Raw genomic sequence first — 27,991 nt, 5'->3', positions numbered from 1 at the left:
AGCGCTCAGGCTCCCCAACACCGGCGCTCGCCTTGAGGTCAGTGAGGGACACAACTGGGCTTCCTGCACGTCACTGCAGCGCTGCGTCAAAGTGCTGAAGGCTTGGGAAGGGTGGGCGGGACAGAGGACATTAACTAACACATTCATTTATATTAGTATGGCCTAACACACCAGGTTTACAAGAATGCAACAGGGCAAACAGAATCTGAAAAAGAATCTGAAAGGTTATTCCTTTTAAAAATATATTTTTTCCTGATTATATTTTAAATTGCTCTATAATCGATACAGTGCTCTTACGCTGATCCCTGTTATTGCTGAATGAGAGCTGAATCCGACTCCGGTCTTTGGTCTGTTCTGCATTACCTGCTGGTCCTGATCAGTAGAGATGTCCTGGCTGCTGTCTTGTGATGATGAAGTTCAGCTCTGATGGTCTGACAAAGAACGACTTTACTGTTCCTCCTTCCCACAGAGGTCATAGTTCCCGCTCCAGAGAGGCCTGTTGCACTCGGGCATGTGGTGTCTCCTCAGATGATGTCATTGTTCATTGAGAATTGCCCTTGATGTTCATTTCTTCTGTGCTGTGAATGAGAGAGGCTGGGCTCAGGGTGCTCAGTAGTTTTGAAAATTCTACAACAAACATTACTGAGCCTCCTCCCCTTACTTTGTGTTTGCCTGTTGGAAGGTTCTGAATAAATGCTCTACCTGATGCTGTAATTGTACAGCAGTTCTCACTACACAGAAGGCACCGTGAGTGATGTGACGATGAAAGCGCTGTGCAACGTGAACCCCCCAATGAATGTGGTATAGATCCTTTTCTGTAGAACGTGAGTCACGATGAGTTGCACATAGATCCCAGTCCAGTTTAACATGCAAACCTGGCTATCCCAATTTTCTGATTCTCCACTCAGAATGCAGTCCTGTCAGGCCCTGTAATGCTTACTCATGCAAAGACTGAACGCTAGATCTTTTATTATTTTAACAGATGACTCCTGTAACACAAGAAGACAAGTGTTGAAAAGTTTATGACACTTAGTTTCTTTTAGCATTGTACGGATACTATGCTTGAGTGAAGATATGTGCAATACACCCAGAAGCTTCAATAATCTTGTTAAATTACTGAAAAAATGATCACAGTGGCTACAGAATCCTTCTTTTTTTTGCTTTTTTTAATGCCTCCTTGTGTTTTTGCATCAAAATGACATCGAGAAAAAGCTTGAAGAATTGAGACCATCTGTGCTGTACGCTGGCTATTTTAGTGGCTGAATTTTACACATAGTTGGAGCAAATTTCTTTGTCTTCTGTGAGCCAACCCAAACTTCGATGTCTTGTCCCTTGTGCAAGGGAACTGCAAGAGGAATGTTAAACTAATTTACGTGGTCATAAAAATCCCACATTACTCCATGAGGACATGACTGAAGTGTATTTATAATGGGACCCAGTGCCTGCTTTTATGCTGTAAATTATGATGTTTTAAAACCTCAGCCTTAATCCCAAAATGTGCTCTCTGCCTGGACTCCCTCCAGTTCACGTTGTGCCAACAATGGCACGATTGTGTTTGTGTCCAGTTCGCAACTGGGGTTTTGTTTTCACACTCTGCTTTCCCCCTTTGTCGCTCTGCAGACGGGATGAACTGTATGAACAAAGACCACGGCTGCGCCCACATCTGCAGGGAGACGCCCAAGGGAGGAGTGGCCTGTGAATGCCGCCCTGGCTTCGAGCTTGCCAAGAATCAGAGGGACTGCACACGTACGTAGCCCTGCAACCACCCCGGGCGCAATGTACAGTAGCAAGCGCCCTGTCCTCCTCCGTGCGCTCGACAGGGGGTAATTCTGCTCTGCTGTTGCCATCAGAATTTCCGTAGCACCGTATTTATAACTGTCCAGGTCAAAGTCAACTGAAATCTCTAATTTCCTAATCGCACCCCCTGTTTACACTGGGACGGGAGGTCATTCCGTCCGAGAAGCATGGGAGAGCCAGCCTGACTTCTTTGAGAAAGTGAAAACGTCCATGCGGAAGAAGCTCTGGCCGCGAGTCACTCTCCGATTGAGCTGGAAGGGACAGAATACGAGCCTTTCTGCCAGATTTACACCAAGGTTTCTCCAGAATTACACATTCTAGGGATGTTGTCCTTATTTATTGATCTCCTCATTCACATTAACCTAGTGAAGTATTTTTCTAAAATGAAAAACGTTAACTCCATGCTGATGTCTAGTCGTGTTGGCAATGGGCAGCACTGGTCTGTGCTGCAGTTCAACAGACCAATAGGAGGATACTTCTTCAGTGAGCGCAGTAAACTTCATTTTGCTATGCAATGTCAGACAGAGCAATAAACGTGCTTTGTTTCCCAGGCAAGCTGTAAATAACATCCCATTACATATTAATGATCCGTTTCTATTCACCTCTGGCAACAAACACTTTCATAATGTCATGCTGAAGTGCTTACGTCCGGCAATGCTGAAGTAGTTTACCAATATTTTGTATTTCGGTTAGTAGTATCTGACTGAGCTTTTAACGCATATGCATAATTAATAGTCTTGTTACCACTTACCACATTTTTTATGCTATTTGCCAGGTTAGAAATGTGTGTCTCAAGACAGACTACCTTTCTGATGAAACCAGTGGCGTGTGGTGATTGCCACCTACAGTATCAGTAAGAGTGGGCAGAGGTGTCTGTTTGCTTTCAGGATTGTGTCTAGAAAGCACTTCAGCCTGTCTGGTCATCTTGTAAAGCCAATAATATAATTGGGAAAATGATGTGGCTTAACAACAGTAATTATAGATTTTTTAGGCACACAGAAAAACTAAATATGAAGAAGCCCTAATTGCGAGAGAGACCGGAGAGGATTCTTGTACACATTGGTGAGAGGTTGTGGCAGAAAGCTTGAGGCATGTCAAAGGTCTTGAGATGTCATCCTTCTCTTGTTAGACACCAGCCACAGGCAGATGGATGATCCCTGAGTCAGCTTGCCTGCAGCAGTTGACTTACAGATAAAACGAGTTATGGTTGTGGTCTCTCTCTTTTTATACGCTATGACTAACACGCTGTGGATTTGGTTTAACAAATGTGCAACAGCTATAACGGTATTTACTTTCCTTATGTGTCCGATGTTTGTTTAAAACTAGTAACCTGTAACTATGGGAACGGGGGCTGCCAGCACACCTGCGATGACACGGACAGTGGGCCTGTGTGTGGGTGCCATCAGAAGTACGCCTTGCACTCCGACAGCAAAACCTGCATCGGTAAGTCCCCACATTTCCTGCCTGCCCCTCTCTCTCTTTAACGTGTCCGCGCCCAGTGCCAGCAGACATAACAGCCCAGACATACCAGCGCTGTTTCTTCAGTTATAACCAGTATTTGTTAGGCTAGCTAATTACTTCAGGAGACAAATTAGCTTGAAGAAATAGAAAATGCAGACTTTCGGGTTTTGTAATTAACGAGGGCCGCAGCTGACGTTTGTTTCTAGATTCGGGAGGTGCTTTCTAGCTCATAAAAGTAACTAAATAAAACAATGACAGAAGAGAACAGGAGGACGTGTGAATGGCTTTCTGCTCCACAGCATCTCGACAGGCAGCTGGCTCCCCTGCCCGGGCCTCCTGTTATTTTAAACAGTTGCAATGAAACAAGTATTGCAACAAACCTCTTTAATTCCCAAGTGACCTTAAAGATATACTGCGCCGAATCTGCCTGTTTTCCAGAAACTATGCTTTTTTTTAAATAAAAAAAAATACTAAACAATGAAATTGCCTTACCATAACGCAATTGCTACAGCGCAATTAGGAAGAAGTTAAGCTCCTTCCTTCTCACAACACAGTCCGGACTGGAGCTCTTCCTTCTCAAACGTGTGAAAGAAAAGGCTCGGTGGCCAACAGGCTCAAGAGGTCAGCGAGGGGCTCTTGTGATCTGCAGTGTGTCCAAATCAACGCCACTGAGAGTCCTGACGCTCAGCCTTCCAGCTCGCTTGCAGAGTGAAAGGGACGCCCGAACGAGCGCCATTAAAGGGACACCACCCCCAGCCCATCTTTCCTCAACACACAGATCGCCTGGGCTGTCACTGGGTTCTGTTCACCAAGGGAGCGTTGTGTAGCATTAGGAAGAAGGCTCCAGATCTGTCTGTCCACTGGGCAAATGTTTGCCTTTTTGAGGAAGCAGCAGTCTGCCAATGCAGATGGCTAGAAATCAGCGGACAGTGCCGCCTATCCACGTTTCAGCCGAGCCTGTTCCAGCCTGGCATTCTGGTTCCTGTCCAGTGGTGATGTCTGCCATGTGTTTCCCCCACAGCCTCATTGGGGTCCACCCCATTCTAGGTCCTTCTTCCCCCAACAGTCCTTTCCTGGACCAGGCATTTAAAACACATTTCAAAGGAGAGGAGACCATACAACAGTAGCTCATTGATCTAAGGTTCCTGGCCAACAGATTCTCGAAAGAAACCAGGGTATCAGCTTCAACCACATGGCTGGGAAGCCTGTTCCAGACCCCCGCAGCCCTTTGTGTAAAGAAGTGCGTCCTGGTCTCTGTTTTAAATGCCCTTCTTCACAGTTTCCATTTGTCCCGCAGTTTGTGTTTCACTGTTTATTCAGAACATGTCTGCTGGTCTGACTCTTCCAATGCCCTTGTGACTTTTGAACAATTGAATCAGATCATTCAATTTTTTAGGCATTGAACTATATTTTACTATGCATTGCGAACAGCTTTATTTGAAAAAGTATTCTAAAAACATAAGGAAAAATAGTTACTCCTTCCTAGCCAGGTTCTGTAAATATCTGAGTGCAAAATGTGAAATTTGTATATTTTACTTAGGAAATTTTTTGAGAGTAATTTACAAAGTATTAACTTATTCAAATGAATACGGTAATGAATAGAAGTACTGTGTTTAGTACTTCTATCAGTAAGTTCTCTTTGAAAGAAAACTGACCTTCTGTTTTGTTTGACACATTTTTCACGTACTGGCGTCAGAATAATGAGCAAGGAATCATATGCTTTTCAACAATAATTCCAGCTTCGTTGGAGATAATCCTAAAAAAGCCAGTGGTGAGGAATTAATATGAAATATTGATGCCTAATCTTTAAAAGATAAATAAATCAGGGTTTAATATAAAAACAGTCTCTATACACAGCTTTGTTATGCCGAGACATGTACTTGGGTTGCCATTCCACACACAAAGCAGATCAGCAGTAAAAACAAGCCCCTGTCTGAGAGAGCAGTTAGCAGCATCACGCAGTGGAATATGACTCCTGTTTGAAATGGGGAAAACTTTGTGTCTGGATGTCAGTATGGCTGTATCCAGAGCAGTAGCTCCAAAACAGCTATGGTTTTGAATTTCAGAAGACAAATTAACAGTTCCAGGTGAGTCATGTTTTTTTTTCTTAATATTGTTTCTATTAGCTCTTACTCCTGGACCGTGTTTGATTTGGATGTGAGAATCTTTCTACTTTGTTTTTCAGCGTACAGAAATAACTCCTGCATGTGCCAAATATGTCAGGGTATCTTTCACGAACGCGTGATGGTGATTTACTGCCTTCTCATTACATTCCAGCACCTGAATGAAGTTTATAACAAGGAAATTGCAAAATCAAGCTGATATGGGTTGGCAGTTCCTTTGCGATCTTGTTTTGCTTTGTACTTCTAATGTTTGGGTGAACTGCTCCCATTTTACTTGAAGGAAACTGCAGTGGTTATAGAGAGGGTGTTATAATATCTGGCTTCAGAGCCCCAGATCCAGCATGAGGGGTACAGTGCTCTGTATTAATTGGGCTGTGAGCTGAGGAGCAGCGACAGCAGGTAGGAGGAACACAAGGGCTCTGTTGGTTAGATATGGTTCAGTCAGGTAATCAAGGCGCATGGGTAATAACACCGATCGTTTCCCACAACCCAGGCGTTTTCTGAGCTAAAAAAATCTGGGTTTGGTTTACATTGCAGAAACAAAACCAACAGCATCTATTTTCTGAGGATGTTGTCCGAACAAGAGATAGAACTGTACCAAAGTGAAGAAATAAATATGGTTGGAACTCACTTTTCTCTGTTAACAGAGACCATATCTAAATGGTCATTTTTAAAGAACAGTGCATGGCTCTTACGTGGATGGACTCTAAATATTGAGTTCATACTACTGAAAATGGAATTTATGTACTGAAAGTGGAAAAAGTGTATTTTTTTCTTAGGACATAAATAATTACCATTACAATTTTTAGAATAATCACCATCTCTTTGACTGTGGCAATGCATCTGAAGTAAATGGGAGCTATGTTGCAGGCTGCTTTCTAATTTCCATGACTGATTTTTCTGGTAACTGCCATCAATCACCACTTGTTGCCAGATGTGCTGCATACCCCTGGGAATAATTTGCTTTCCAAAAGGAAATCTCAATTTTTTGGTATTGAGAAGACATGGAGGTGTGCTCATATTAGTATTGCTTTTGTCGGAGGATTGTTTAGTCTGCAGTTTTCTTACCATTATTTTGAAAACACCTGACAAGTCGGTTCAAAATTTCTTGTGAATTATGTTTCTCTTAGTCTGCCCATTGGAAACGATCAGACATTCTGCACATATAAATGATATATTCTGTTACTGGTGACAAGTAAAAGATAGTTCTAGAAAACTTTGGTTTCATATTGAAGGCTAAAATGTGTTTGTGAAAGTTGATTTAAATTGTTTTCTCCACAAACATGTAGGTGACTGTGTTGAATGTGTTTGATTTCTGTTGACAAAGAAATCTCTGTGCAGTTGCAGTTCCAACACCTTTTCTTGACTTTGCTGTGGTGTAGCTCCGTGCATTGGTAATGCTGAAACGTTTAGCACTAAAAGCATTGCGATGAGTCCTTGTTGGTCATCTTGTCCTGTTCCGGGCTCGATCGAGCCCTGGAGAACAGGGAGAAATGATCCTCTTCCTCCTACAGGTGGATTTCCTGAGTGATGGCCGACGTCACAAAGACGTCCATGGAGGGGAAATTAGAATTCAGCTTGCAGGGAATAACTCTGTGGGAAACGCTTCATGGATTGTTTTAAAATGACTGTTTTTTTGTTATAATGTTTTCTTTTTCAGCTTCAGGGAGCAGCAGACGCCTTCACGGAGGAATAAACAATCCTGAGTTCTTCATCGGACAAGAAGTCCATTCTTTGTTTCTGTGATCGAGTCACATTGACTGCTGTGTCAGTTTCCCCATTCTTCATAGTTCTTTCTTCAGGCTTCCTGTTCCCTTCCTTCTGCTTTCTGGTGATGGTTACTGATTGCCTGTCTTGTCTGAGCATTGACGTGAAAAAAAAACAACAACCTATCGATTCTGAAAAAAAAAGCAAATGATGAAACAGCCAGAGATAACACCTCAATTGCAGCCTGGTCCAGCCTAGAACTGGTTAAAAATGATCAAACCTATTCCAAGATAAACCGCAGTCAAGAAAAAAACCCTGTTATTGTATGACCATGTACTGATGCCACAGAACAAAATTAAACCTGCCCATCCATCCTGTCTCTTGCCACCCTGTCTGCAGAGGTGTGGATTCTGCACATCACTGTACTGGAATGCAGACCTCTGCCATTCCATCAGCCACCCTGCATTCTGTCTAACCCATTGGTGTCATCCTCGTCCGCCTGTCCTTCCTTTTTCGTTTCAATTAATTTACCTGGTTTCTGCATGTGAGAATTCGTTTTGCATTTTTTTTGTTTGCTGTTTGTTTCTGTTTTGAAATTGAAATTAATAAATAATAACCCACCCTGTCCTCCTGTTTAATTTAGTCCACCTTTATTGTTCCTATTATTAATTTACCTTTTGAATTTCTACTTCTTATTTGAGTTGACTTATCTGTGCTTGCTGCAACAGGCACCACTGCTCTGTCAGTGTTGACTCGTTTCTCTTCCTGGGCGCTCCTCCCCACCCGCGCACATCTCCAATGGCCCTCATCAATGTCAGAACCCTTTACAGGGTGTGTAACCCAGCCCAAAGGTCCCTTACGGGTCTGGCCAGGCCAGTTCTGGAGAGGCTTATGTCTCCTCCACTCCAGCGTCCTGGTTCGCATCCCGGACAGGACTTTGCGTAGGAAAGACCTGCCTAGACACAATGCAAACCCTGGAATGGAACGTGCGTGTTTGCAATAGTGGAACGAATACCCAGTGACTGCCCCAAGCTGTGATCTGCTCAGGCTTAGGATCCAAATGATTGGAACAGCTGTCCTGTTGAATGTCACCTTCACGGGCTGTGTCCATCACCATTCCAACACTACCATCCTAACCGTGGCCCCGCTCTGGAACAGTGTTTCAAGCATTGACTGTCGAACCAGTTGTGATGTGTTCCATAGACAAGCAGGCAACCAGCACTGCCCCCAGATGAGCTTTTCCTGTTTGCATGTGGTCTGGATCCTTTTTGCTTTTCTTTTTTTCCCCATTTTCCTTTTTGTTTTTGTTTTCCTCCCCTTTGCGCGTCTCCACGGGAGGTTGTAGTCTGCATCCATCACCGGGTCCTTCAGCTCTTGCATCTGTCTACTCTTGTGCCTGACGTATTTCTTGAGATTTTCGTGCCGACCGAAGTCGGCCAGCAGCTCATCGTACCTCTGCCTCTCGCTCTTCTCCCTCTAGTCACTTTCTCCAACCCCTCCACCATCCCCCACCTCCTCTGAAGTTTGCCTTTGACGTGTCTATTCATTCTCTGCTGATGTGAGTCATTGTTGAAAACATGCCCTTTTGTGTTAGACACAAAACGAGAAATCAGCAACCACAAATCATTGTTTGTCTGTATTTTTGTGTCCTCCCTATCCCACTTCTTTTTTAAATAGAATTTTCTTCTGGGACTTCAAATGGGATTAACACTCTAACAGGGGTTTTACTGCTTCATGGCTTTGCATCTCGGCTTTGGTCTGCACAACGCCAAGAAAGTGTCTTAGGCGGCGGAGAATTGGGCTTCTGATTAACCAACTGCTCCATGTTTGTCCCTTACTTGTGTTTTAGAGAAGGATGAGGCTGCAATTGAGAGCTCTGAGTTCAATGCCACGTCAGTAGCTGATGTGGACAAGCGGGTGAAACGGCGCCTTCTTATGGGTAACTCTTTTCTTCCACCTCCTTTGTCGTGCTGTGGCTCTTGTGCTTGTCTTTCTTATTTAATACCTCGTTTCACACCTAAGGGCAACTTATTACCGCTTCTCCGCAAGTAAAAAAAGGTTTTGTGCCTTCCACCCCTTCAAAAAAAGCTGAAGGTGAGGGAGCTTCCTGTGAGAAAGCTCATCTCTGTCCACATGAAGTGGGACAGCTCAGAAGTCAGGCAGGGTGCTGTCTTATTGTAAAAGAGCATTTGGATGTTTGCTTACCTTGACTTTATAACCCACTGACATTTGCTTGTTTGTTTTTATTTTCTGTCCTGCACATCCTCAGCCAGATCCTGCAGGGCTCTCTGAACCCAGCTGGCAGATTTCCGCAGCCATGTTATTAGGAGCTAATAATCTTTCACTGAAAAACAAACTCGGACATCTATTGTCAGCCTGGTCCAGATGCATTAATTCAGTTTGGCTCAAGATTTAACATTTTAGATTTTAGCCACCGTTTCGTGTGTTACAGTTTTAGATTAAACCTGAGTCCTGTGCTCTGTTTCCTTATTCATTCCTTGTGTTTCCGAGACTCCTGAGAAACAGCGCTGTCTGAATTTATCACAAGAGAAATTTGACTTCAGTCTTTCTGTAGTGACAAGCTGCTGTATCATAACAGAGAGCTACAAGCTGAATGTCTTAAGAAAACAATATTTTTTCTTCCTTTTGACCTAATAAAAAGAGACGAGTTAGAACACACCGAGCTTAGAAAAATATACTGAGAGTGATTATAGTGATGTATAGGCAGTGCTTTGGTAGGGAATTAGCTTTTGTTAGCTCTCAGTCACTTCTGTACTTGACTTCTAAATCCTTAACCTACACTGAGCTCTTAAAAATGTATGTCTGTAAAAAGATGCGTTAGACAGTGGAATCACGTGTATATATGAAATATGACATAATCACATATATATGTGTATATGATTTAGCATTGCAACCTTTAGATGTTTTTGTCAATTTTTAGTCTAACATGAATTGGTAGAGCAAGGCCTATATGCAATCGAAGGAATGGTAGAGGGTTGGTGCACAATTTAATCTTAAACCAGGCTTTTTGTAATCAGCTCCTCACAATTATTGCAGTTTTTTCTCTTTGCTTCGCTTCAGCACATTAATTCAAAGAAACTTTTGTCTACTTGGGTGGAAGGCAACAGAGCTCACTTAGACTGTGATATTCAGACCTTTTTTTAATTGTGTAAACAGGGCCTTTCATCTGAGCTGTTGTTACTAATGACTTAACAGCTATGAAAACTAAACTCAACTAAACTGCATCTCTCGTTTTCTCAGAACCTATGAATAGCATCCTTTTTGCATCCTAAGCTTTCTGAGTTCTGAGGTTTTGTAAATCCTCTTCTGTCACACCAAGACCAAAATATCAGTGTTGATCATCCCTGGTCAGAGATACTCTTCCTACCAACTTGTTTAGCACGTAATAGTATACACGTAATAGTTTTCCTTTTCAGCTCCAGCGTTTGTTTTAGTAATGACCAGAGAATGAAGAAAACATGTGTAATGGTACCTCATATTGGCTTGTTCCATGTTGGCTCAGTGGCTTAGTGATCTGTACTTTGGTCAAATTTCCTCCGCACTGCTCTGATCTGCTGATGGAGGACATGTGGAATTCAGCTGAATGATGACTCGTGGTAGCCACCATTATTAATAACTCCTCTCCTGAACACATATCAAATAAAATAAAATACAATTGCCCAGTTTTGGTTTGTCTGTGCTAGAGGCTGCTTAAGTTAATCCAAGCTTCTATACTGTGTTTTTCATATTCCCCTGAGGCAGAATCTGTTAGGCAACTCTAGAGTTTGCCAAAACATACAAGATGTTCTTCCCCACAGCAGTTATTTACTCTGATTAACTCAAATATTTCAAAAGCTAAAAGGAATTTCAGTTAATATAAAGTCATGGTGTCACCAGTGTGGCAGACTAGACAGGCAGAACCTATTGTGTGTATAGTCTGATGAATTGTGGCTCACAGAGGTTATGCTACAGTGCCATGGCTCTAAACGTGTGGCACATGCTAGTTTAAAGACACATTCATGTCAGCTGAGCGCCTCTAACTGTAGCACGAAGCTGAGAAACCCCTCGTTTTACTGTGCTAATGGATTGGCTGTGAGCCAGGAATCTTGCTGTATGGAGAAACAGTGCAGTAAAATGTCACCCAAGTCTGCAGGTCATTTTGTGGTTACTTGTTAGGAGTTCAGTGCAGCCACAGGAATGAAGATTTCACTCATTCATTTCAGAGTCCATTTGAGAGAGCTGTGTTCATGGAGGGTACAAGTAATTCTACTTTAATTTGTCCCAGAATCTTTACTTACACATTAACGAGTTTAACATGTTTTTTCATATCTATTGTTAAACTCTGTTATGGTTTATAACAATGTCAAAATTCTGCATTTGTCACCTTTAAATCATACCCTTTTTGAAATGTTAAAAAAAAATGATTTACCATTGTAATAAGAGAGCAATGTTGCAGTATAAACAGATGAATGTTCCTTACTGCTGAATTTCAGGGTGATACACATCTTCTGGTAATTTGACTGATTACATCACTCATATTTACCCAACCCATTACATTACCCAAATTTAAGCAGTGTGCAGCCTTTTAAGCAAAGAATATCTTATTTTGTTATGTCTCTAGAGAGTGTTGAGTTAGAAGTTATAGATACATCTGCACCTTCAGAATTATTTCTCAAGATGTGTGATTCGATGCACGCTTCAAAAAAACTCCAAAGCTGTACCGGTCTCTCTGAAGCGATTAACATACTGTATATAGGGCAGCTGTTTCATTTGCTGTTGCAGAAAGTCCATCAGTTAAAGGACAATTAGGTGAGCAAACACATAGATTTTCAAAGGGTCTGTGCGGTATGAATTTCTGATGTTTAGTTTTCACTAGGAATGACAACACCCAAGATGAAAGCGTCATGGAGCGTAATTTTGGCCCAACCCGCTTGGCTGAGGGCTGGCCTCCTGGCCAGAGGACAAGGAGGTCAGGACCCCCATGCAGGGTGACCAAGGGGCAGCTGCAGAGGTGGAGATGGGGTGGAGGTGGGAGGCAATAGAGAGAGAGGGATCTCGTAGGTATCTATAGTGTTTTGGGAGAGGAATAGTTGTCAGGAGCAATTGCTAATTACTGACAGCTGAGTCTGATTGAACTTGGTTGTTGTCATCCCTCCCGAACTTTTGTTAGAAGCTCCATTTATCCGGTGAGCAGCACCTAGTGGGGGATTCTTCACTGGCTGTGCCCGATCCTATTTTCCTCTCTGAGGAGAGTGATTTAATGAAGAGGGCAGTAGAGGGCAAGGTATCGTACAAGAGGCAGAGTGTGTGGAATTGGGGTCAGGACTTTGCAGCTCCTGAGCTGAGTGGAAGGTACCCAAGTCGTGTGGTGTCCCTACCCTCCAGATCTCAGGATCAGCTGCAGGTCTGCCTTCAGCAGGCACAGGTGTCAATCCAAGGACTGGGGAAAGGAAATGAAAGCACTGTTTACCCTTGACAGTCCGTTTGTTCAGCCCCACCATAAACACATTAAATAAAAATATTGTTTCCAGTCACCAGCCGACAATGGCATAACATCCTATCATATCATGTTATTTTGTGGTTGAAATGGGAGCTCGTCTCATGTGAAGACTGTAGGCGCAGTTTGGGACTTGGCTGAGAAAGGCAGATGAACATTTGCTTAAAATGTCTTCACTGTGGTTAGGAGGCTGTGTGATCAGTGCCTCCCTGTAAAAAAAATCTGGTTTGATCAATGAGAGACGAAATCTCGCTTTGCTTTCTGAAGCCAGACATTATTCTTGCAGACGGAGGAATGTTCTTGTGAGCGACGACACCACACTATAATGTGGTTCTTTCCAGAAGCTGTCCTGCGCTAAGAGCCAGGAGGTGCAAAGAGGCCTTCACAGGCCAAAAATAACAAAACAGACATCGAAATGAACCCAGTAAAGCCGTCTGGTCTGTGTTCCTAATGACTTTTCAGATACCATAAGAAGCAGATCCTTAATCCAGGTGAGGATTGGTCATCACAGCCTGTTAATAAGTTTAATGCCTTTAATTGAAGTAGTTGAATACTGCCCTCAATTTACAAAAGCTGTAGCCTACACAGCTTGACCTGTAGATGTCCTTTGCAAAATCAAGATCTAGAGAATGAGTTCACAAAGGTTTGTCATCACTTTCGTCGTCCCAACATCTTATTACTCAGAAAGCCCAGAATAATATTCTTGACATAATTCATTAGTCAGCTGTTGTGCTTTTGGTAGATTTAGGTCTTTGTAACAACTGTCTTTACACTATCGATTCACATGTCATAAATAATGTTACAGTACATTATACTGTAGCTATCTTATGCAAATAACCATTGGGATAGTTCTAGTGGAGTGGTGTAGTTCAGGCTATTGTCAGGATGAGAGTTCTTACTAACAAGTAATTACATTACTGTCTGTGTGCATTTATGTATGCTACTCTATCAAGACCACATCTGCAACCCCTAAGATGAAGTGTTACTGTACTTGCACAATACAGTGATGTAAAATGCGGACAACAACTGCTCTTACAGTATTGTATTAAATTTAAAATGAACAAATGATGACCCTCATGATAACTTAGGAGAGGACGCTGATAAGCTTTTAATTATTTTTGTGGTGCATTCATGTGGATCTTAAAATGTCATGTGTCTTTTTTTGGAAGAAAAGACACCAGGCTGTAACCATGCTTGCTTGCGCTTTGGGTTCAGTCTAAATGTGACAGTCCTGAGTCGGTGAAAATCAAAATGAAGATGATTCCTTATTGTGAATCATGGTCTCTTTCTGTTTTAAGCAATAATAAACAATCGGATGCTCTGTTTTCAATTATCTATACAAAAATGTATAATTTTTACTTTAAAAAGTCATCCGTCAACTTCATGAGAAGATAGCGTAACACTATATGTACGAGAACAGTGGATGCATTTATTTTATACAAAGTATATCAAATGAAGTTATTAAGTCTAAGTAAATAAATGGAAATGCCCATGCATCATATTTTCGTCTTTGACCTTCTGAAGAAAGCTGTGTCTCTGCGTTGCTTTGCTGTGTCTTGTATAAGTAAGCCTTAGTGAAAAGTGCTGATGAACTGAGAGCAGTTCAGGGTGGCCAGCGTCCTCCAGTGCAGACGAAGACGCCTGTGGCTATGGTGGTCACTGGTGTGGCCGTGTCAAGGATGCACTTAGACCTAGGATAGCCTGTATGTCATGCAACCTTTTTAACACAGGATCGCTTTGACACACAGGAGCTGTGAAGCAGGAGGCAAGGCAGGAAAATAATGGTGACCTTCACCTTGCCTGGCATTAATCAGACATGATCAGTTCACACTTATGATACACAAAAGACTGTAAATGCCATTTAAGACCTGGTGAGGAGGAAAGGGGGCCTCTCCTTTTGGCAACCCTTGTTCATTCCCTCCCAGTCAGCATCTTTCATCTCCCCTGCGCAGCTGAAGCACCCTGCGCAGCCTGTACGATGCCAAGCAGAGTTGTCAGAAAAGCACGCTTGAAATACAATCTCGTTTTCTCGCGTTATAGTAATTTTCTCCTCTAAATCACTTGTCAGTTTTCAGACTCACATAGATGAAAAACTTTGTAAGTTCAGTATTGAACTTCACAGGTTTTTTTTTTATTTGTATCAAATGAGCTACTGTACTTTAACAGAGATAGAGAATGTATTTAATTACCTGATAAGAATCAGCACTTTTTGATGTAGAATACCTAAGTGGCTATTAATTCTGATTTTAGAGTAATTAAAGGTGTGATTCAACAGACACTTGAAGATGACAGCAGTATTCATTTTGGCTGGGATTTAAAGATCCTGAGGAACAGTCCACAGTGTCCTACATTTACGTTTCTAAAAAATGTTAAAACCTACAGAGTACAAAGATTAATTTCAAGGTTGATGTCATTTAAGAGTTTTGGAATTTACAGAATTTTAGTTTAAATAAACTTCATATGCGGGGCATATGTGATGATTTCAAGATGAACACGTACTGTAGGTATTTTAAATCCCTCCCTAAAAATACAGAGTAAACTGTACGCAGATGTCGCTCACTGTTGATACTGCAAGTTCTGATGTCATTAATGGTTTAATTATGAATAATGTATTACATCTGGTCCTAGAAAAAATAGTTATTCTAATTAATTATCCCTTGCATTTACATTTCCTTTTTTATCCCAAAGACCCCAAAATGCTTTACATATAGGAGGGGGCCCACAGTTTGTACCAGTGTGACAGAGCAGCCCTGTGACACAGCAGATCAGCTGACAGAATGAGAAATTACTACACTGATTGGGTAAAGGGAGGAATTAAGGGAGTCCAGACTACAATTCCAGAGTGGGCTTTAGCCAGGATACCAGGGTAAACACCTCGACTCTTAATAACTGTTCCCTGGGATCATTAATGACCAAGTAGACAGGACCTTGTTTTAAAGTCTCATCTTGGACAGCACATCCTACAGTACAGTGTCCCTGGTCACTATATCGGGGCACTGAATTGGAGATTGTGGTCCAGAGACAGCTGTGCTCACTTCTGGTCCATCAAAAGCACTTACAGCAGTAACCCAGTAACCCAGAGTTAGCCTGTCTCAGGTTTTTACATCTGATGAGATCAGGTGACATCTGCCAAGATGAAGTGATCTTGTATCAAGATACAAGGTGTCAGCTGTAAAACAGCACTGGAGCAAAGTGCCAAGTGTGGTGGCCTGACCCACTGCCTCTCAAGTCAGGAGCGTTGGGTTTGATTCTAGATTGGGAAGACTGTGTGCTGGGTTTGATTCTAGATTGGGAAGACTGTGTGCTGTCTGCTGTTCTCCCTGCGTGTGTCCATTTGGATTTTCTTAGGCTGGCTGGTAGGGCTAGCTGCTCAGAATGAACTGGTCTGGGGGAATTATAAGGGTACTTAATACTCTAAAGGGTTTTTCTCAGTGCAGTAGCGACTATTGGAGGACAAAAAAAAGTTCTGACTAAATTTGAAGGAAAAATTCAGATGGGAGGATATAATATGACAAATGTTTTAGGGGAGTGGGGTTTGATTAATTTAATTTCACTGCACTTGACTTTTTGAACTACAAAACAGGATAGTTCAGAATGCGCAAACAGATCAATCAGTTTATTTTAGACCGCATGATTTTTTCATCTCCTGGAAGTTTTGGGAAAAATAAATAAAAGAGTGATGTGCATAAACAAAAGAGAGAAATGGTTTAGTGTTCTGCCAAAGTCAGATGAGCTGGTAGAAATGTCATACTCCATTCATTTTAGACACCAAAGTGTTGATCCTCTTGTGAGTCTAGTAAACATCTTGTAAGTCTTGTCAAATTTGGCAAGCTACCCTGAGAAAAATGCTTCACACAATTTTTTTTTTCCTTCAGCATGGAACTAACCTCTAGTTGTTTCTTTGCAGCTCACATGCTGACACAGATCCCCACCTAAATCTCAATACGATATATAAATATATTTGTTGTATATTATTTGGGAAAAAGGTCAATTATACAGTAAGACCTCTTTTACTGGATTCTTTTTTCTGTTTGTTGGAAAGAGACATGGTTGATAAATGAACCTCAGGATGTCAGTAAGCAGAGGATTTGGGAAGAGGTCAAATTCTAATGTTGCACTTCCATTCACTTACTGTGTATAAATATTTGCTGGCTGCGAATGTATCTTGCACTTGCCATTGCTAAAACCTCACATATGTCACATTCGCTTTCTTCAAGCCAGTATGGGAGTTCGTTTCTTACCTTTTCACAAACCAGAACCTCTTCAACCCCACTGTCTCAAAGGGGAGCAACTCTGTGCTCCAGCCGTGCGGTCTGCTCTTCTCGTCCAGTTCTGCTGATGCCGTCGCCCTTCACTGAGACCCCGGAACCACTGCGGCCATGCATCCCCTTCTACTTTCCTCACTCGTTCTTCTCTCTCGGAATCCACTACGCCGGCGGCCGTATCTTATCTTCATTGTTTTGTTTCTTCCCTTTTCCTAGTCCTCCTTTTCACTGTGCCTGTCGCAGTCACCCAGTCACTCACTTACTGTGACACTCACAGTGCCTTGGGGGTGCCAGCGTATAATATCAGTCTGCACTTGGTCAGGGCTCCTCCAACTCAGCCTTCACCATCCCTGGTGTCTATGTTCTGACTATGGCTCAAGTTGCCAAAATGACTGGTTTCCTCCCCCTAGATACACCCTCAACTCCTCAACACCTCCCATTGGCGTCCAACCGGTGTGGTGCTGGCCCTCAACTCTTTCCCCTCAAGTTTGCACCTATGGTTGTAGCTAATATTTTATTCTAATCAGGAATCCATTCTCATCCATTGAGTTCTAACAAACTTCCACAAGTGATGACCTTGTACTGGTTTCTATCCTACTTCTGCATCAGTACAGTTCACTTCTGGCTGCTGTTCCAGGTTACCATAATGCTTAACACTGCCTATCACAATCTCAAGCAAGTTAGGCTTTGGTGGCTGTTCTGCCACCCGTACAGCTTCTCATTCACTTCATTCTCTATCAGTGTTCCAAATATCCACATCTATAATAATGTTATAATGTTTCTTTATTAGCTATAGCACACATTCTTCTATCAATTCCTGCAAAACTATGCATTAGAACTTGCACCAATATCTCCATGTTTGTTGAACTCTGCATCAGTGTTTTAGGGACTATATTGGGGGTTGTGAGAGCTCTGACATTCGGTTAAGGCAATTATTTGCTCAGCCACACAACTTAATGGAAAAGTATTAAGTGTTTAAATACTGATCTTTATACATTATCTCTTTATTTTCATTGGCTTCTTTCATTGTAATTAAAATTTGACCACATTACTGAAATGGGTTGACTTAACAGACGTTCTGGAGGAGGTCAAATTGTAATCTTGCACTCAAGCTCTCCATACTTGCCAGCTGCTCATGACCCTGCACATCTTTTCTAGTTCCCTTCCTCCATCGTAACTGCAGCATCGCAGCTGCCTCGCTGGCTCATTCCTCCTAAGTGAGTGGGGTTGTGACAGCGCTGATATTCTGCCAACACTGTCATTAATTGCATTAATTTAGTATGCTTGTAGTACATCCCTTTATATTTGTTGGTTCATTTTGGTGTTTTTAGAATTCTGCCAAATAACTGAACTATAATTATGTGAAAGATCTTTAGAAATTTGGAAATAATTGCAGTGTGTTTAGACAAAAAAGAAAAAAAACAGAAACAAATAAATAGGGTGCCCAGTAGTTTCCTGTATCTCAATGGCTAAGTGAAGAGAAGGCTTACCTCATTTTGGTCACAGTTACTCCAGTCTGGCTCTTTGAGGGCCATAATCTAGAGAGTCTTTAATTCATTAGCTGCTTGAAACAAGAGGAGAGGAGTTCAGTGCCATTAAGACACAGTGTGACCGCATGTCCTAGTTTATTCACCCTATGAGAAGACGTAGAACAGCACCAGAGATGGAGACTCCAGATATAAGTCCCATTCTCTGAGTTGAATTGCCTAAGGTGCCAGTGCTGGAGTGGGGACAGTGCCCAGAAGACTGCTGCAGAGCATGACGAATGCTGCTCTTTATGTAGTTGTTCAAGTTGTGACAAGTCTTCCACAGCAATGTGGTTCCCACTGGGGCTCCTTCAAGGCTGCCCCACCCAGCAGCCCTCCTGAGAAACAGTGTGAGGTACAGGGAGTGGCACTGCCCCCCAGAGAAGGAGGCTGTCAGTGTGAGGTACAGGGAGTGGCACTGCCCCCCAGAGAAGGAGGCTGTCAGTGTGAGGTACAGGGAGTGGCACTGCCCCCCTGAGAAGGAGGCTGTCAGTGTGAGGTACAGGGAGTGGCACTGCCCCCCAGAGAAGGAGGCTGTCAGTGTGAGGTACAGGGAGTGGCACTGCCCCCCTGAGAAGGAGGCTGTCAGTGTGAGGTACAGGGAGTGGCACTGCCCCCCTGAGAAGGAGGCTGTCAGTGTGAGGTACAGAGACTGGCACTGCCCCCCTGAGAAGGAGGCTGTCAGTGTGAGGTACAGGGAGTGGCACTGCCCCCCTGAGAAGGAGGCTGTCAGTGTGAGGTACAGGGAGTAGCACTGCCCCCCTGAGAAGGAGGCTGTCAGTGTGAGGTACAGGGAGTGGCACTGCCCCCCAGAGAAGGAGGCTGTCAGTGTGAGGTACAGAGACTGGCACTGCCCCCCTGAGAAGGAGGCTGTCAGTGTGAGGTACAGGGAGTGGCACTGCCCCCCTGAGAAGGAGGCTGTCAGTGTGAGGTACAGGGAGTGGCACTGCCCCCCAGAGAAGGAGGCTGTCAGTGTGAGGTACAGAGACTGGCACTCCCACCCTGAGAAGGAGGCTGTCAGTGTGAGGTACAGGGAGTGGCACTGCCCCCCAGAGAAGGAGGCTGTCAGTGTGAGGTACAGGGAGTGGCACTGCCCCCCAGAGAAGGAGGCTGTCAGTGTGAGGTACAGGGAGTGGCACTGCCCCCCAGAGAAGGAGGCTGTCAGTGTGAGGTACAGGGAGTGGCACTGCCCCCCAGAGAAGGAGGCTGTGCGGTGTGAGGTACAGGGAGTGCACCGTTTGCAGCCCCTGAACTGAAACACGGCATAAATTCAAAGACTTAAATCTTTTGTCTGAATACTGTATGTATTCATTTTTTCAATACATTACTTAGATTCTGTTAGCAACTCACCAAAGTATGTTAATAAAGAAAATATTGTAACGCTTACGGCCGACAGTCACTGTGTAAGAGCCGGCGTACCAGAGCAGGTGACGTCACCGCCCTTCCCTGTGATAGCAGGACTACAGCTACTGGGCTGTAGAGAGATCTCTCTTTGGCTCACCGGGCTGGGTCACTGCTGAGAGACGTGGGAGTCCTGGGTTCGAGCCCCCGACGGTGGGGGCGCCCGCCTGAGCCCCCGTTGCGTTACAATATATTGAAATAATTGAATGTCATGTTTTGAAATGTATTTTGTAATTTCTGTATTTTTGCAGAACTGCTACAACTTCAATACTTCAGAATTACTGTGGCTTTTATACTGCAGAACTACTATAACTATAACACTGACAAACTACTGTAGTACAGTATTTATACCCCAGACTTACTGTGGTTTTTATACTGCAAACCTAATGTAGATATTATAGTGCAGAACTGTTACAATATTAATACCTCAGAACTGGGTTTTATAATGGACCTGCTTCTCTCGTCCTCTGCTGAGTACCTCATGTGATTGGTGCATTTGTGCTGCTTGGTGTCTCTGCTTTGCGACTCCCCATGCTGGTTGATGCCTTGAAAAACACAGAGGTGAAGGATCTGCAGAGCTGGGTCATTTCTGGGTCAGTTCTTGGGCTCCAAAACATGGAACCCAAATCATGCAGCCCAAGTGACGTACATCTATCACTGCTGAAACCTGGGGTTCTTCCCATCAGTTAAAGACCACTCCAGCACATTCCCAGCTCCTCTCACATCTTTCTCAAGATCTTCTGGCTTTCTTGGCACCTTTCACAGGGGGGGTATCTTGTACGTGGTCAGCCATGAATGCGATAAAGTAAGCTACATGGACATGGCAGTGACATCATTCTTATCTGACTGTAATAATGACAAGTTTTGTGCTCTGCCTTGAATCCTTCAAATCCATTATTTCTAACTAGAGTTGTTTAATCCTCTTTAATTTAATCCTTTTAACATGCAGTGATTCAATTTATGACAATACAAAATTTAAAGCTTTGCAGATTGTTTTAAATACTAATAATGTGGAAGAATGACTAAGTGCTGGCAAGAGTATAGGCAGAGCATTTTGGACAGTGGTGAACAAGCATTTTTCTGGTTTATTTATCAAATAACATTTACTTATTCAAGAGGGACGTATAAAAGTAAAGCAATTTTAAATTGGTATAACTTTTAATATATTGGTTGGTGCTTTATTGCTATTGTTTTTTTGAAAACTGTTATCACTTTAGAGTTAATGTATTTAAGATCAGTGGCACAATAATATTATTTATTATTACACACTCAGGCCTTTCAATGCCAAGGTACAGTATGTATTCAGTCCTGCCTAGTTTAGGAATACTTCACACAGGGATAGATCTGCATGTAGTGAACAAAACTATGTGAAAGGAAGGAAAAATGCCCTGCACGTCAATTTGTCTCCCTGAGGCTGAGCCAGAAGCAAAGACCAGCTGGTTACAGTATTAGAAAAGGGCTCCACTCTTGGGATTGTAATGGTAGGGTGGTTCATGCCGATTATAAATCAGTTTTGAGCCTCGCAGCTCAGAAAATGACAAGGCCATTCAGCTCAGTTGCTACCTGCTGCCCTACAGCAGGGATGACTGGCTTTCTTGAAGACAAATGATCTCTTTTTACCCCCAGTTCTGTGTTCTAAGATAAAACAAGCTGTTCCTACTAAGACATTCTGTTATTACTGCTTCTGCCAGCACTTCACGGAGTTTAGGTTTTGAAGTGTTGTTTACATTAAATCATGCAATCCAGCAATCAAAGAAATAGAAGATTTGTTTAAAAACACATTCAGCGTCTTGTGAAGTCATAATATTTTAATCAAAGCATTTTTATCTGTTGTTTTGTTTGATATGCAGAGTCCCCAGCCAAATCAATGGGCTGTAACAATAGCTATTCTGATGGGCTCAAGCAGAGAGCAGCTTTGAACATGCACGCCTCTGTTAATCTACAGCCATGAATACTATCCTGGATAGAAGTGTAAAAACACATAAGACAAAAATTGACAGGAAACATGCGAAGCAAAGTTTCAGACCTCAAATGTCTCAGTGGCACAAACTACCAACCTGCAGCCTGTGGAGGAAGAGCTGTGTATCAGGACTACAGCCACTGCGATATTCGGAAAAGTAAAAACCGTGTTTAAGAAGCGGATGGAGAACATTGGCCATCAATTCTGTAATCCATTGTGGTGAAGCCATGTGCCAACGGATTTGAAACGATGCTTTGCAAAACACAATGAGGGATAACAGAGCCCATTTCTGAGCACTATTTGCCCACTGCCTGTTTCTTACAGACTCAAAGTACTGGGAAATTTCAGTGACACAGCTTGAAATGAGTTCAGTGACCTCATCCGTGCCTTCCCACCCACTCCAAAATCCTTTCAATTTGCAGAAAGACTTAAGTGGACAAAACCCAGATGCCTTTTGCTTGTAGTTCAGTGAGAACAGACTGGGCATGCAAGGACCTGTCAGGCTGAGAGATGCACTTCAGGCATATTAACCCTTTGTCTACTGAAGGTCCATTTGTTAACTGTCTAGATTGTGTTATTCATTTTATAACACATATTTTGTCATCAGGTCAACATGCTTTTTTTATTGACATGTGTAACTTTCCCCTTTGAGTTAGTCAGATGCAGCTGACTTATTTTCTACGGTTTGCTTCAGAAATCATAAATGCAAACCTGATGCTTTGAGTGACACAGCTTGGTTTCAGCTGTTCGTTTGTGAATAAACACCATGGAACTGTTACACCTCTGCAATGAAAACGACAACGAGAAGCAGAAATGTCATGTAGAGGAGTGGTACTGTTGACTTCTTTCCTCCTTTGTATCATACGTAGACAGGCTCAGAGCCCCTCCTGGTAGTCAGAAACTTACCCTCTGTCCTCTGGATTCTCACATTCCTCTGTTAAGTCCAATTTGCTGCTTAAATGGTTTCATTTTGATTGTGACCAACAGTTTTTCATAATTATTTAACTCCAACTTTGGCACTCAAAGTTCCTGGAAGAAATAAGAGACGTACAGTCATTTTCTTTTCATTACAACATTCTTATCAGCTCTGTTTACTGGCAAACCAAAGAAAACAACATCAACAGTATTGCAATGACCAGTTCAGAGGGAGCTCTTCTGGATGCTGTAAAGGCAGAAAGCCAGTCATGCCCGTTGAGACAGCTGTGGAGCTAGAGGCTCAAGGCTAGGGGTCATGAAGACTTGGTGTGGGTCAGAATTAATTGCCAACTGGGCTGAAGAAAGGGACAATGATTGCAGTAAAGGACACAGAGATCCAAGTAAAGGCAATAATGAAGCCTTGTCTCTACACAGCATAAGTCCGGGGCAGACAGTCTACTGTATATGAAATGATGAAAAGGACTTTTGACAGAGTATTCTCTCAAGCAAAGAGATGCTCTTAACACAGATCACAGATGGCATTTTATTGTATTTTATAGTATTACAATAAATATTTATAGTATGTATTTACTATAATATATACACAATATACTGTATACATAGTATATATTATGTATGTACAGTACTATACATAAACAGCAAACATTTATAGAAGACCAATAAAAGGATAGGGATTCTTGTAAATCTCAGTGAAAACCTGCCAACAATGAAGTACTTTAATACTCTACAGTCTCCAAGACCTGGAATCATTATGCATTTTGTAAGGTGATACACACGTGTCATTACAACGTACGCAAGACTACAACCAGGAGACCATTCTGCTCATCTAGTTAGCTATCACTTGACTGATCCAAGGATCTCATCAAGCTGGTTGCTTGAAAGAAGCCAGTGTACCATCTTCAGCAACCTGATGGGCCAGTTTGTCCCAGTTTTTGAACATAAAGTTAAAAGAGTACAATTTAAATCAAGGGGTGTTATGTTAAAATTGCATGATACACTAGTAAGACCTCATTTAGAATATTTTGTACAGTTTTGATTACCTTGTTATAGAAAAGATATTGGTGCTCTGGAATCAGCCCGGAGAAGAACAAACAGACACATTCCAGGGAATAATGAAATGAACTACACTAATGGGCTAAAGGAACTGAATCTCTTTAGTCCTGAACAGAAAAGACTATGAGGGGACGGACCTGACCAAAGTATTTATAATCTAAAATATTGAAAGGAGTGAAATATCTTTTTCAAAACTCGTTTTCTGCATAAACATCAAATAATTTTTAGACGTTACATCTTCGGGGACTGAGCAGCATCTCATATTAGAATTTATAGTTCACGTATCTTCAACATGCACATACTGTAGCCCTCTCCACCTGACGACAGATAAATAGTTTACACAGCTTTAAATATCTTCTGCTAGGTGTTTATTTGGGCTTGAATTTGTTTTGTTTTTTACCTTCCTTTGCTGCTTCTACATTATTTGCTATTCCGCCTGTTTTGGCTTGCTATGCAAATGTGACTAGTTTACAAACTACACCAGAATCTAGATCTTGATATCAATAAGGAAGAGCAATGATCCTAGGACTGAGGTACTCTGCCTCAAACATCAGCATCATTTTGAGTGTTTACCCCTATCTGAGGGCTATCTGAGCCCTCTGCTGCCTGTCCATTAATCAGTTATAAATCCAAACACCCACATTAAATAGTGAGGTAAGACCTACCTTTTCTAAGCCTATGGTATCTCCCTAGAAAATAAGATAATAAGATACAGATAATCTATTAGTGTAATTCTGATTATGATTTAGACAACCTTAGCTGTAACAAAAATAGGAGTAACTGAGCTTTAATTACTTGGTTTGGTATAGTGTAATGATCCTTTTTATGTTAGAATTTATTGAATTTACAGTTGTACATTAGTGATTTTCCACTCCACGGGTGTTTCTCCTGTCCCACCTACACTCAGCTCACTCCATGAAGCTATAGCTGCTGTTGCTCCAGAGTGCGCATTCCTCTGCAGGACATGGGGTTGCACGGGGCTTTCAGAGCCCACTGAGGTGAAGCAGGAAGCTGAAAACCTTCAGAGACAACTGTCACTCTTTGCATTTCTGAAACAAGAAGCTTGAGAGAGCAAAGGAGTTAGTGAGTCATATAAAATATAACAATTGCACATCCTTTGTTAGTGTCCACAAAGGAGGGTATTATATAAGAGGCATTGCAAAGAAGTGTAGATTTGTCTAGGGTGTCGCTGCCTCTAATCAACAATTCTGTATTTTAGAATACGGTCAAGCAAAGAATTTGTCTACGTCACTGTGAAAGGCTGTCCGGTAATCAAAAAAACCAGGGCTGATCGGGTTTCAACATGTGGCTGATTTTAGCACCACCAACAGTAAAGTCCTTCATCTCCTCCCAGGCTCTGCGCTGTAAAGTGGGACCAGGCTTGTCCTCGGATGAGCTTTTAGTTGAGCACCTCGTCTGCAGTAAGCTCTGTCCTGGGAGGACCGCATGGTGGGCAGTTTACAGCTTGGAGCTCCTGGTTGAGCGAGCTGTCAGAAACAACACAGACACCATCGGGCAAGCGGACAGGAGCGCCGTGACTGTGTGCGTGGGACACCGTTCCTGACGTACTGGCAGCTGGGAGGAGCCTGAAAATCACAAGAGACATGGGGAGATAATAACGAAGGTCTGCTGTGTCTACAGAACGACGTGCAGGTGCCGATGTCTGCACCAGCTATCAAGTCTTCAAATTCCTTTGACATCATCTCCCAAGTGGATGTCTTCAAAATGAACAGTGAAACATGAATCCGAGAATGCACGTCGAAACTCTGCATTTAAGTGGATTTAAAACTGAGAACAGGAGCTACAGGAGTACCGAACCAGCTACCCAGCCATGTTGTACCCAGGCTATCTTCAATGGCTTGATCTGGTCTTTGGATCAATTAACTTCTAACGACCAAACAGCCTAGATGGGCTAATTGGCGTCCTCTCACTTGTATGCATTCTTACGTTCTGACCATCAACAGTATAGAAATCCTAGGAGATGTGATACAGTATATGGAGCAAGACTACAGAGAAGCAGTTAATTTTCAGTTACACATCAACAATAACTTAAGAATAACACAAAGAAAAAATACAATATTTGTATTGTTCAGTAGAATACTTCTTGAACTGTGTAAGAAATTATTGGTGACGAAGTATCCGGAAAGTGTGTTTGGCTCCAGTCTGTGCCATTGCTTTCCAGCTGCCTAATGGATGCTGATTAGGCAGAGCAAATGAGGAATTAATGGGAGGATATTTGTGATGTAGGAGGTTGAATTGAACTGCCCCAGGAGTCCGATCCAACGCCTGGAGTTTGACACATTTTTGTCATGTTAATGTAGCCCCCATCAAAGAAAATTATGCAGATGAAGAGCTTGTAGCGTCACGCAAATGAGCAAATTATTGTAAAGCAATAATTTGATGAGGTTATTTCTATGTTATGCATCCTGACTTTAATAATATTGTTTAGAAGGCTAAGCATGCTAAAGACGTGCTGCATCTGGTACTACTTCGCTCTTCGGTTGTGTGTTTCCAGTTACAGTGCAGGCCCAAGAACTGTCACCACTTGGATTTGTTCTTTGGCTGTAATTGTTTCTCTCCATGTTCAGCTTTTATTTCGACTCTGGAAATGTTTTTTATTTTCTTCGTGCATGTACAGTAGGTATTATCAAAACAACAATTTGAATAAGTGCATCCCAGAACTTTCTGCAGTTTTGCAAATATTTGGCTTTGCATGTTATATCCACCTCTTTTTTTGCTTTCTGAATTATTGTGCCGTTGATTCTGGTCATCCTTGTGCTGTGCATGATATTCACAATGGAAACATGTTGCTTAATATGTTTCTTTTCTAACTTAAAAATGTGAGACACTGAAAATACATTAGTGCTTGATGACTTAGCTTCAAAGTGCTGAAAATATTTACGTACAGTAAGAACAGTTGCAAACTGAAGAGGAAGCCATTCGACCCCAAATCATCCTGGTAGGACGAATGTTAGAATTATTTGCAGAATAAACTTGTATTCACAGCTGAAAGCAGATGCTTGGGAAAGACGGGTAGAAGAACATTCTGTGTGTGAGCAGTATCCCATCCTGACACCTGTAACAACCCTAGAAGTACGTTTGTGTCCACCAAGACAAGGAACCTATTGCAGACGTGTGCATCATTAGCACCCCTGCATGTGTCTGTCTTACCACTGACTCCAAAGGCTGGGCGGACTGTGAGTGTGCAGGGAAGAATCAGGCAATTGAATTGAAATTCATTGTTAAACCTTGTGACTACACTACAGGGGCTAAAAGCAGGCAGAGAGTGCAAGATCTGCAGAAATGAGGTTGCTGGTGGATGAGGAGGCTGTCCATCACAGTGCCAGTGCTCCCCCTCAGCACAATCCCTCTGTGTGCTAGGAGCGCCTCCAGGTTCACGTCTCTCTAGGATCCCAGCTTATTCCACTCACTTTTAAGGAGCATAAGGAGCGTGTTTTGCCAGTACTGTGCATCATTTCATTAATCTCCTCACTTCTGTTTCTTCACACTTTTACATACATGGGCAGCAGTCTCACAGGTTCAGTGTGTGTAAATTTGAACCTTTAAAATCTAGATGTGTGTTTGCATTGGTTGTTTGAGGAGATAGTTTTCAGTGTGGTTTATCAACGTGGTGCTTCATTATACAATAAAATGTATTCACTACTCAACAGTTATCATTAGTTATCATTATATTATCATTGGAGCCATTTGTGGTTGAGGCCATTGGGTTTTAGAAAGACACTGATCGAAGGATCCAGTTACTTCACTCCTTCTTACCATCAGGCTGACTTCACCTGCTGCTCCTCTACAATTTTTGAAAATGTTATTCATTGAAAAAAAGAAGGATAGGGTGAATCACCCATTGTTTTAAAATTGAGTGTGAATCAGCATGTTTGGTCAGTGCTGCCAGTAACTTGGGAAGATTTAAAGACTTGAATTAAATCATCTGGTAAAGCTGTCTGAAGACTGAGGGCATACAGTTCTTTACCTCGCCTGGCTGCGCCTCTCTCCCGAGCTCCTTTTGTATTGTGCTGACCAAATTGTACACAGTATACTAAATGAGGGTTTTCCCAATTACTTGTTCTTAATTAATCATTTCAATATGTACAGTACCTGCATTGATATACATTATCACTCTTATTTGGAAGCATTTGCTGGCCTTTTTCACACACAGTATCAGTTCAGTCTAGATGAGGTTCAGTATGAATCAACAAAATCTTAGAGCAAGCTGAAGCTCTAAACTGTAAGTTGTGCTGCTGCAGCAT

General features: G+C 42.3%; 1 protein-coding gene across 2 annotated transcripts in view; it reads left to right on the top strand.

Moving 5' to 3' along the window:
- scube1 (signal peptide, CUB domain, EGF-like 1) overlaps nt 1-27,991 on the top strand; it is a 140,626-nt gene that overhangs the window by 65,941 nt on the left and 46,694 nt on the right. The window contains exons 5-7 of one of the 2 annotated variants that reach the window (XM_069192887.1): nt 1,621-1,746; nt 3,124-3,240; nt 8,938-9,027. In XM_069192887.1, coding sequence (XP_069048988.1) covers nt 1,621-1,746; nt 3,124-3,240; nt 8,938-9,027 — 333 coding nt within the window. The remainder of the gene's footprint in view (nt 1-1,620; nt 1,747-3,123; nt 3,241-8,937; nt 9,028-27,991) is intronic. The other variant, XM_069192888.1, reaches the window with a different exon arrangement.

This window comes from Lepisosteus oculatus, chromosome 7 (assembly GCF_040954835.1).
Source record: "Lepisosteus oculatus isolate fLepOcu1 chromosome 7, fLepOcu1.hap2, whole genome shotgun sequence".
Taxonomy (NCBI): Eukaryota; Metazoa; Chordata; class Actinopteri; order Semionotiformes; family Lepisosteidae; genus Lepisosteus; species Lepisosteus oculatus.
Note: the sequence above shows the minus strand (reverse complement) of the source record. Positions and strands in the feature narration are given on the sequence as shown.